Here is a 12,246-nt window from a genome sequence, read left to right as displayed (position 1 = left end):
CATGTATGTATGTGTGGGCTTATATAGTGCCATACACATGGGCATAAAGATTGTCTTACAATTTGGATTTTTCTTTCTGTTTTAATGAGAAAAAACATGACTAACATCAGGTTTTTCCTCCTGTTTTGTGGGTGTGGATTATTTTAGATTGTCTTCACCGTAGTTGATTTGAAAGTAGGGAGTTATTTGATATTAAGAAGAATATGTCTCTGAGATTCACCCTTATAACTTTCTCTTCCTTACATGTCTATGTTACAGGTCTCTGAGTTATGGTGCTATAGGAGTCATTGTTGGCCATGAGTTTACCCATGGATTTGATAATAATGGCAAGTAATGTTTCATCTTCTAAGTTTTCTTTTCTTTAGAACAGTGTTGAAGGCATGGGAGCTAATTGTTGCCTTTTGGGATCAATGGTCAAATTCAGAGGACTCCTTGATAATCAGAGAGGAATGGACATCTCTGGAACAGAAGTTATAGAAATTACTTCCAAAATCAGTTTGTGTCAGTTCTTTGTTGACAGTCTGAAGGTCTCACTTAAGTGTGTGATGTTGATTTTTAGATGTATATGCAGGAGGTAGAGTTCTCATTGGAACTTGCTTCCCCTGTGGTACCGGGTTCTTTGTTTTATATTATTTGCTTTCTTGGCATGGAAATTGAATTAAAACAAATGCAAAGGACCATGTTATCATAATAATGTGTAATGTGGAATATTACTCATGATTTTTTACTGGGTTAAACATTAGGAATTGGCAGCATGTGGCATGACAACAAAGGGAAAATAACTCATAAATCATCACCACCCTTTTAAATACATAAATACATAAACATTATCTACCTTGCCTTTTTGGGGAAAAAATATTCCTAATTGTACTGCTAGCCTTCCAATCCCTTCCTCTATTGGGGAAAACTAATCTTAACTAGAAATGGAATACTATGAGTTCTATGCCTTTCCTATAGCCCAAGCAGTTAGGTAGTACAGTGGATACAGTGCTAGGGCTAGAGTTCAGAAGATCTGAGTCCAAATCCAATCTCATATACTTATTAGTTGTGTGACCCCGGGCAAGTCACTTTACCTTTGTCTCCCTCAGTTTTTTCAACTGTAAAAGGGGAATAATAATATCACATATTTGTGGGATTGTTGTAAGGATCAAATGAGAAAATATTTCTAAAGCACTTAGCGTGTTTTCCAGCACATAGTAAGTGCTTAATAAATGATTTCTTCCTTCCTTCCTTTCTTCCTTCCAAAAAGGGTCAAAATATTCCAAAGTTTTCTTTTTCACAATGTAGAACTAAATAGGGAGGTAACATAGTATACTACAGTGGTTCTTTCAACAACAGCAATAAAAAATGTGTTGTGAACCCCCAAGGGTAATTTAATATATTATTTTAATACCCTCCATTACTCCATAATTATTATTAAAGCACTATAAAATAATTTTTAGCATCAATTTGGACCTCTTAAAAACACTAAATTGACCCACAGCTGTAGCAGATAGAGAACTGTCAGAAAGACCTTGTTTTATAGGATCGTAGAACTTGAAGAAACCTTTGAGACCATCCAACTCTCTCATCTTACAGATGAGGAAACTGAGGCCCAAGGAGATTCAGTGACTTGTTCAAAGTCACACAGGTAGTAAATATTAGAGATGTGATCAAGTCTGGCTTTGAGCAAATCCTGGTTGTTTGACCCTGCCCAGGTATCTAACTTGTCAGTGTTGCAGAATCGTTGCAGCCGTCTACATCAATGTGATCACAGGTCCAGGCTGCCATCCAAAAAATGTAGTGAAATATAATGAGTTTTCATAATAAAACTATGAATATTATAGTTCTACTAATGATTGACTCTAGAAACTGAGTGGGTGTGAAATTTCTGGAAGGTAAGGGGAATGGGGAAGGAAACAACAGTGTAGATTGTGTCAAGTGCTTTATAGATATTATCTCATTCAGTCCTTACAACAACCCTGCGAGGCAGGTGCTATTATGATTCCCATGTGGCAGTTGAGGAAACAGACAGACAGAAATTAAAGTGACTTTCAGGGCCATACAACTGCCATACAATAAGTTTTGGAGGTGAATTTGAACTCAGAACTTCCTGATTCCAGGCCGAGTGCTATATCCACTGCACCACATGTTTTTCAAGTTGGAAATTGCTGTTATTGTTTGTCCTTATTTCTCTATGAGGACCAATGATGTCACAAGGGTGATGTCTTGACTTTTACCTGAACTGGATTGAAGTGAGGCAGAACTGCACAAAGACTTCAGCCTCAGTCTCTCTTTCAGAGTCATTAGTCCAGTGGCAGGAGGAAAATCGGGATGACTGGCCCAGGATGCAGTGAATGATCTTGACCTTTCTAAAATAAGGTCTTTGCCAGGTCTCAGTTTGTCTTTAGCTTATTGTATAAGAAGTGTAAATATAAACCTGTACATAAAAGATAACATATTCAGAGTTAGAAGGGACATTGGAGGTAATCTAGTCCAACTTCTTCATTTTATATGTGAAGAAATTAAGGGCCAGAGAAATGAATGGACATGTCTGAACTTACGCAGGAAACAAACAGCAGGTTTGGAATCTGAACCAGTCTTTTGACTCCAGATCTAATACTCTCTGTACTCCATTACACTGTGAGGTATCATGTACCATCATGTCAAGTGAACCTACTACCACTTTGACTACCATGTCCCCTCAGATGCCGGTAGAGACATCCCAGCATCCTGAGCCCAAAAACTTTGGGAATAGCAGCATCCCCCAAACCACTAGCCCATATTGACTAGCAGCCCAGTCCCTATCATCATTGTGGAGGGAAGAAATCCTGGTGGAGAATGAGTCCACATTCCTTACCACCACCAGCAACAATGGCTGATCAAAGTGCCACCAGCAGGCAGTGCCCTGAGAGGCACACTGCAGACCACCAATCCTGTGCCCAGCCCAGTCCTCACTGCTATTATGGGAAAAAAGAGCTACTGTAGATAAGGATCCAACTATCCCCACCAAATGTCAACCAACTGCCACATATAGGGCAGGCAGAGCAGACTAGCTAAAAGAGGAACTAGACTAGCAGACTAGTTCTCTGAGGGACAGAAAGGGGGAAGCATGTGCTAGGAACCCCCATCTTAACCATCCTATCCCCTCAGACTCTGATGGAGATAACCCAGCACCCTGAACCCAAAACCCCTGGGAATAGTAATGCTTCCAGCCCAGTGCTGGCAGCCACCATTGTTTGGATGCAATCTCCATGGAGATGCAGCCTGGCAACTGCTCTTGCAGGTGTTATACCCACATCTTTTGTAGATCCAGAAAAGAAAGTTCTTGACACCAAAGTCCTTGGCACTGTCAAATGGTTCGATTACAGAAACTGATAAGATTTAGCCAGTGGGAATGACATTAAAAAAGAGACATTAACATCTGCTTTTACCTCTGCCCCCTAAGGATGATGGGACCTTTCCATTTGACTTGTGGCTGAGACCTTCCATGTATATTGTGTCCCATGTTAGAAAGTGAGCTCCTTGAGAGTAGGGGCTGCCTCACTTATCTATTTATACTTCCAGTGCTTTGCACATATTAAACAATTATTTATATATTGATTTATATAGACAGATCTATGTTTTTCTGATATTTAAGTATAACTACAAAGTTACCTATGACTGTATGTGGTTTACAGGATAATAGCAATAATATATAGCCCTGTTTTATACATCTAGTATTTTTAGAGCACTTTTTGCAAAGTACTTTACATGTATTATCTCATTTGATTGTTGTTGTTTGTCTGTTTTCAAAGAGGACCAGTGATATCATGGGTGACATCTTGACTTGTGCATGAATTGGGTTAAAGTGAGACAGAGTTGTGGAAAGACCTCAGCCTCATTCTCTCTTCCTAAGTCATCAAAGTCCAATGGCAGGATGAAAGTCGACTGCTGATGGCCTGGGATGCAGTGGATGACTGTTGGCATCTTTAATGCTTAACCAGGCTCTAAGCACTCTAATTCAACTAGCTTAGTCATTCAACTAGCATTGATTAAGCAAATGATGTGTGTCAGGCACTGTGCCAAGTACTTAGGGTACAAAGAAAAGCAAAAGACAGTCCTTGCTCTCAGAGAACTCTCAGTTTAATGGGGGAGACAACATGCAAACAATTATGTATAAATTAGATATATACAGGATAAATTGAGGTAGTTTCAACAAAGTCATGAAGATTAAATATGACTGAGAAAGACTTCTTGTAGAAAATGAGACTTTGGCTGAGACTTGAAGTAAGCCAGGGAAGTGAGGAGGTAAAGATGAGGAGGGAGTGTTCCAGGCATGGGGCACACCCAGTGTATATGTCAGGATATGGAGTGTCATGTGAGGAGCAGTAAGAAGTCCAGTGTCCCTGAATAATAGAGTGTATTGGGGAGAGGTAAGGTATAAGAAGACTGGAAAAGTTCCAGTTTATGAAATGTTTTAAATGAGAAGCAAGATTTTGATCCTGAAAGTCATAGGGAGCCACTGAAGTTTATTGAATAGTGAGGCTACATGATATGATGGGAAAAATCATTTTGACAGCAGAGTGGAGGAGAGACTGGAGTTGGGAGAGACTTGAGGCAGAGAGGTCAAGAAAAATGAAGATTTAGAAAAGGTCAGTAGATTTAGCATCTAAAAGATCATTAGTGAGTTTGGAGAGAGAAATTTCAATTGAATGAAGGGAAGTAGGGGGGACCTGTGGGAAAACAGAGTGTACTCTGTCCACTCTACCAGACATTGTGCTGGGGATGCAAAAAAAAAGGAAATAATTCCTGCTTTCAAGAAGCCTACCTTCTATTGGATGAAAAATTCATGTGTATAACTACATAAAAAATTTTAAAAATACGTACATGATAGATTAACACAGTGATGCTTAGCACAGTGCCTAACACATAGTAGGTGCTTAATAAACATTCATTGAAGGTACTAGAAGTTAGAGATAATCAAGAAAACTTTTATATAGAAAGTAGACATGGGAAATAGAGTGCTGTATGTGAGGAAGAGTAGAGTCGGTTTCTCAGGAAGAGGAATAATATATGAAACTAAAAAGGTAGATTAGAGGCAGGGTTGTAAAGAGTTTTTTTTAAATTTTAATAATTATACTTTATTTTAACATTCATTTATTAAAAACAATTAATTCCAAATTCTCCTCCTCCTTCTACCTTTTTTCCCATCCACTGAGAAGGCAAGCAATATGATATCAATTATATCTGTGAAGTCATGCAGAACATATTTACGTTAGTCATGCTGCAAAAAAAAAAAGCAAGAAAAATAAAGTAAGTGAAAAAGTATGTTTCAATCTGTACTCAGAGTTCATCAGTTCTGTCTCTGGAGATGGGTGGCATTTTCCATCATAAATCCTTTGGAATTGTCTCAGATCATTGTATTAATTAGAGTAGTTAAGTATTTCCACAGCTGATCATTGTTACAATATTACTATTACTATGTACAATGTTCTGATTCTGCTCACTTCAGGTTGCATCAGTTCATATAAGCCTTCCCAGGTTTTTCTGAAACGAACCCTGTCATCATTTCTTGTAGTATAATAGTTTTCTATGTGAAGAATTTTAAAAGCTAAACAAAAGAGTTTTACATTGAGAGCTTAGTGAATTACTGGAGTTGATTGGGTAAGGGAGTGGTGTACAATGTGAAGGATGGATTGGAGTGGGGAGAGTCAATTAGGAGGCCACTGCAATAGTCTAGGGGAGAGGTGATGAAGACATTGTGGCTGTGTATTCAAATAACAGATAGGAGAGATGTTATGGAGGTATAAATGAAAAGATTTCATAATCAATTGAAAGTATGAGGTGAGGGAGAATCAAGAGTCAAGGCTGACATTGAGGTTTTGAACGTGGGAGACCAGAAAAATAGTGGTATCCTCAACAGAAATAGGAGCATTTGGAAGACTCTTGGTTTTGGGGAGAAAGGTCATGAGATCTGTTTTGGACATGATCAAGTATAAGATCATAGAATGAATGAATGCGTCAGAACTACAAGGGATATTAAAGGTCATCAAGTCCCAACCATTTCATTTTGTATGGGAAGAAACTGAGGTCCAGAGAGATCACATGACTAGTGGCTTACTCAATGCCACACAGCCAGTGAGTATTTGAGGTCACATTTGAATTCAAGTCTTTTGACTCTAAGTTTAGCACTTTAGCCACTACACCATACTATTGAGTTTGAAATGTTTACATGATACTTAGTTTGAAATGTTCAATAGACAGTGAAATGACTTGCAGAATTTATATATAATAAATAGCAGAATTGGGATTTGAGCCCATGCATGTCTTATGGATGGAAATCTAGTGATCTTCCTACCACACAATGTTGCTTATCTGTTGTTGTTCATCCATCATTTTCAAAGAGGACTAATGATGTCCAGGGTATGTATCATTTCATCTCAGGAATGAACAAATGCCTTAGGTGGCATGAACAAAGGATTGTTAGTCTTAGAGGTAAATAGCTCAGATCTTGATTTCTCATGTTCCTTTTTTGACAGTGACCCAAGTACACAGTTCCTGAAAGGTCACCCCACATGAGACATTGGTTATTTATTGACCCAATTTGTTGACTTAACCAAGGGGGTTGGTAACAATCCCCTTACAACTTTTCATCTACTGTCACAGGTAACTTCTGTAAATTAAATTTAAAGGCAATATTTATTATTTGGTCTTTCTATTATATAATAACTCATCTAGATTGAGTAAAATGAAAAAAATGAATAAAACAGTATAAATGAAGTTACCGCTTTCAACTTGTATTCTTCTGGGAGCCCTGTAATCATTGAATTGTCTCTTCACATCCTGTCTTCAAAATCAATATATTTTGCTTGCATGGAGAACATGCTTTCTTATTAATTTTAATGTATTCTGCTTCTCTTCCAGATTGTCCTTCATGTCCGTGTCTTTGTTTTCCCAGTCAGTTATCTTCTCTTTGCTTCTTAGTGAGACTGGCCACCATGGACTCAAGTTTTCTGTTTTGCCAATTATATTTTCTGTGCTGGCCATAAATTCTACTTTAATAATTCTTATATCTCTTTGAGATCATTCAGGAATGTCCCTCTTTGGTTCTGTGTTCTCTTGGGAAGCTACAGGGTCTTCTGCCTCATTGGGTGTTGTTTTATTTTCCTTTCTTTTGCAAAACTTACCCATAGATTCCTGAACTCTTTTACCTGATCTGGAGGTCATATTTCCTTTTGCTATTGCTATCTCCCCTGCTGCTTTATCTATTTATGTTGAAGGGTTTTAACTGAGTTTTGTTCTTCCTAAGTTGTTTGGTAATTTCAGTCTTTTCCCTTTATTTTTACCTAATACTCACTTTCTGACTCCCTTTCCTTTGATAGTGGTTTCTCTAGGGCCTGGATCACAAGGAGTCTCAGCCTTCCACTATATTGGTCAATTAACAGTTCACCAACCAAGGTCAGCACAGGTTCACCTGTGCTAGGTAGTTTTTGGGGGGTGGGAGGATAGAACTTGCTCCTGCTGGATGTTGGACACTTTCCCTCAGCGTTTTTGGAGTACCACACAGCCACACACAGACATGTCTTGTTCCATTTTCTCTATTCCTCCTTCCTCTGGCCAATTTCTGATGTGGCATACAGAACTGCCATGCTGCTGTCATGCCCTGAGCAAATTTCTACTCTTTATATTGCCAGAGCATTTGGAGAAAGGGAAGGGAGGTCAGAGAACAGAGTTTAGTTCTGTTGCAAGTGGATAGTTATGCATCCCTGCTTCTGGTGGGAAAGAGGGTACTAAGTTAGCACATTAGTAGTTAGAGATTAGCTTTTTTCTTGAGTTTTTAACCTTCTTTGGGTTCTTGGTATCCTATATTGTGGAGATGACTAACATTGCTTTTTCTCTTGTACATAATTCCTATTTTGGAGAGAGTTAAGAGATCATGAGGATTGGAGGAAATGCCTAGTAGTCTATCTTGTTGATTACATGACTTTTAGTATACTTTTCACTATATCATACTACAATGACTGTAATAGTGGGAATGCCACTTCACGGTGCCTTCTGCATGGTAAACACTGTAAGTATTTATTGATTGTTTGAATCATTCAATTTCCTTTGGAGGTATAAGAAGGATGGTGTCTTCAATTCAATCCAAGAAGGAAGAAATTTGGGGGCAAGATGGTTGTTGTGGATGCCTTATTTGTGGTTATCTAGTTTTACCTCAAACACTTCAAATGAGTCAAGTTCATACAAATATTTAGAGGGCATGTTTGTTCTTTATGTCATTAAATTAAATCTAAATCATTAAATATCCATTTGTTTTCAATAGGAAACTTGAATCTACTTCAGATGCGTTGACTTATTTTTTTTTTTCCAAATGGGGAAAGGATGAAGAGTTCATAAGTGAAATGAACAAATATAGGACATATATTTTTCTTCCATTTAATTTTATACATTTTGGCTCTAGATGTATGTCTTACAGTGACCTCCCTTATCTAAATAGGACAGATGTTCTTTCAATCCCCACTGGTTACTGCGAAGGGGTGCATAATGGAGGATCAAAGTGCCTCCAAGCTCCTAGAGACTAGAAGAAACATATTACTGTCGAACTGAACCAAAGTCTCTAGCACAGTGGACTGGCTGACTCACTGGGCTATTCTTTTGGATCCTGTGGAGATATCACTGGTTTAATGACATTGGTTCTCTGTCCTGAACAAGTCACATCAAGTAAAAGCAAAATATCCAGAACTAGCTAGACTACTTGCAGAGCTAAACAAAAAGAGTAATAACTGACATTTTTATAGGGCTTGAAAAGTGATTGAGAGTTGGAAGGGATCTTTAAGGTCATCAAATATGAAATAATGAAACTGAGACCTAGAGAGGGAAGTACATTGACTAAGGTCATAAAGGTAGTAAGACACAGAGGTATGAGTAGACTGTAGGACCTCAGACTTCAGAGCCAGTGTTCTTTACAGTGGATAGAGTGCTGGGCCTGGAATCAGGAACATCTGCATTCAAATTTGACCCTAGACATGTATGAGCTGTGTGACCTGGTTCACCTAACCTCGGTTTCCTTCAGTTTCTTCATCTGTTAAATGGAGATACTAATAGCACTCACCTTCAGAGTTGTGAGGATCAAATGAGATAATAGTTATGATGTACTTAGGCCTGGCACATACTAGGTACTTAATAATTCCTTCTTTCTTACCTCCCTCCCTCCCTTCCTTCCTTCCTTCCTTCCTTCCTTCCTTCCTTCCTTCCTTCCTTCCTTCCTTCCTTCCTTCCTTCCTTCTATCACACAAAGGTTGATCCTCACAAGAATTCCTTGAGGTAGCACACTATAAGTATTACTACTACTTTGGGAAATTGATGAAGTTGAGGAAACTGATATAGGGAGATCAAATGTTACGTAGTTATTACACAGTAGAACTAAGACATGAGGCTAGGTCCCCTGCCTTCCAAATCTGTATTTTCACTACTATTCTTCTTGGTTTCTACCATATTTTCTTCATTTATATTATTTTACAAGTATATTCTATATTCATTTAAAGAGAGGAAAAAAATTAAAAAATTCAACTTTCTCTACAATCTGCCACATTTTTTCCCAAACTTAAATGCAACATTGGAGAGAAATACACTGGCTGCCTTCAGGAACTTGGCTACTGGAGTTGTTTGTTGGACACTTCCTTCCCTAGGCACACATTTTGCAAGCAAAGGGTGGGCCCTGGGCCACCATACTCCTGACCTTGCTTTGTCCCTGTCTCTGGCTATTCCCACTCTGGGATACGTTTGCCAAGGTTATACAAGCTCAGTTGTTCTGGGCAACTAAATCACAGCCTTCCATAAATCAGGAAAGGGGCTTGGAGTAGACTAGGGATGGGTCACAGAGAACAGGGAAGAAATTAGCTTTGTTATGTAACAACAAAATTCTCTACCTTTTTTTTTTATTAGGCAGAAAATATGATAAGAATGGAAACCTTGATCCTTGGTGGTCTACTGACTCTGAAGAGAAGTTTAAAGAGAAAACAAAATGTATGGTTAATCAGTATAGCAGCTATTATTGGAAGAAAGCTGGATTGAATGTAAGTAAAATTATGGAGTTTCATAACACAGGTGATTTCTCCTATGTGTTATTTCCCCATTTTGGATGACAGTCAGTCATATAGTGAACCTGTTGTTTATTTGATTATATTTTAGCACCTATATACCAGTGTTACTGTGAGGATTAAATGAGATAATAATTATAAAGTGAGCACAGTACCTGGCACATAGTAAGTGCCATATAAATATTAGCCATTATTGAGAATAATAGAAAATAGACAATCCCCAAACACAGATAATTAATAGGTTTTAACATTTGCTAGCAAATCGTATGATATGGGAACTGGACCTGTGATTCATTTAATATGGGGAAATCCATAGTGAAGAAACTCCTTCCAATACTGGTACCTGTTTTACAACTTACTTTTTCACATACATACATACATACATACATGCATATTTATATGTACACATATATATGTATATATGTGTATTTACAGAGAACTATTTCTTTTTTTAAATTTTCAGTTAATAAGGATTTATATTCTCTTCTTTTTATGTTCTCTCAACTGTAGAAGAAAAAGAAAATCCTTTTAAACAAATGCATATAGTCAAGCAAAACAAATTCTATCAGCCAAGTACAAAAATATAGACTAAGAAGCTATCTAGATTACTGAGAGGTTAAGTGATTTACCCAGAATCACACAGCCATGTCCGAGGCAGGGTTTGAACTCAGTTTGTTCTAGAGTCAAGAGCAGCTCTTTATTCACTGTGCCAGGTTGCTTCTTTTACTAAGATGTAATTTATGATTATAATTTATGAACATTTCCCTCCATACTACTAGTATATATTTACAAATAACACCTCACTAATTTGGACTAATTAGTGAATCAATGAGCGTATCAGTAGTATAGCCCTTTAATAAAAGGAAATAATTTTTATTATTTTTAAATATATCTTTAACCTAGGCTAACAGTTAAGTAACATTTGAAATAAATACATTCGCTGTTTATGTCCAAATGATGTTTCTAAATTGCAAGACATTTCTGGTTTCTTAAGTATGTCAAACATTAGCAATCTTATTGACACAATTAATTTGCACATCAAATCTTTTAAAAAAAGATATTCCAAAGGTTAACTACAGGCCAGGTCTTATAAGTTATCATAAATTCTAAATGAATGGCATTCAAAACAATGAAGTTTTAGTAGATAATTTACATATCCTGTAAATCAAAGTAGAGTTAGTAACTTTACCCAAACTCTGGAAGACTCTTTGAGATTCTGTTTTCTAGTCTGTGTTATAGGGATTATCATACCTCTTATATCTACTTCATAGGATTGTTGTGCAGATCTAATAAAACCGTTTGAAAACATTAAAATGTTAAATAAAATGTTGACGATGGAGCTGGCGCTGATGGTAATGGTGATGAAGGGCAACATAATACAGTGGAAAGAGTACTGACTTTAGAGATAGGGGGCTTCATTTCACATTTTCCCTCCCTTACTGTCTCTCATGGAGGTTAGGCAGGCAGCCACATATTTATATATTAAGATTAGAACTTGGAGTAATTTGGTTCCTTTGGACTCAAACACTCCTTATTTCAGGAGCTCAGTCTTAGCCTTAATTTTCCTTTTCTGTACAATGAGGGGTTTGGACAAGATGGCTTTTCTAGTTCTAAATCTATGATCTTATGATTATAGAAACCTTAATTTATTGCAAAAGAGGAACATAATTGACAGGTAGAGATGGTTTTTCATTTTTTTTTCTAAGTAGCTCCCTGATGTGTCCCAACCATGTGACTATAAGTCTGGAAATAATAAGTTTACTTTTCATTACACCTTCTTCCTCTATCTGCCCTCTGGGAAATTTGTTAATGGAAAAGTAGAAGGTAAATGAGAAAATAAGAAGCTTGGAAAATCTACAGACTGGTTGATCTACATGTAAACAATATAAACTTGATTGTGGAATTGTCAGTCACAACTCAGAAACAAGGATGGCAAAGTGGCCAATTATTCACCAAACTTAGCTCACCCTGAGCAGAGTATCAAAGCTAATAATTCCTATTGGCGACATGTTTCTTCATTATCTTTCTACTTTGTAATCCCTGTCCCACACAGTAGAAAATCTTAGAAATGTTGGTTGGGCTGGTGAAGTTACAGCATAATGTTATGTACTGCAAACATTGTGGGGATGGGGATAGACATATATAGAACAAGCAGCTAAGTGGTGCAGTGGATAGAATGCCAGGC

At 37.4% G+C, this 12,246-nt stretch overlaps 1 protein-coding gene across 1 annotated transcript in view; it reads left to right on the top strand.

Moving 5' to 3' along the window:
• The window catches only part of PHEX (phosphate regulating endopeptidase homolog X-linked), a 263,978-nt gene that overhangs the window by 233,878 nt on the left and 17,854 nt on the right, over positions 1–12,246 (top strand). Inside the window, exons 17-18 of the mRNA XM_027868359.1 lie at positions 259–330; positions 9,911–10,037. Coding sequence (XP_027724160.1) covers positions 259–330; positions 9,911–10,037 — 199 coding nt within the window. The remainder of the gene's footprint in view (positions 1–258; positions 331–9,910; positions 10,038–12,246) is intronic.

The sequence above is a fragment of the Vombatus ursinus genome, unplaced genomic scaffold (assembly GCF_900497805.2).
Source record: "Vombatus ursinus unplaced genomic scaffold, bare-nosed wombat genome assembly UNPS02001419.1, whole genome shotgun sequence".
Taxonomy (NCBI): domain Eukaryota; kingdom Metazoa; phylum Chordata; class Mammalia; order Diprotodontia; family Vombatidae; genus Vombatus; species Vombatus ursinus.
Note: the sequence above shows the minus strand (reverse complement) of the source record. Positions and strands in the feature narration are given on the sequence as shown.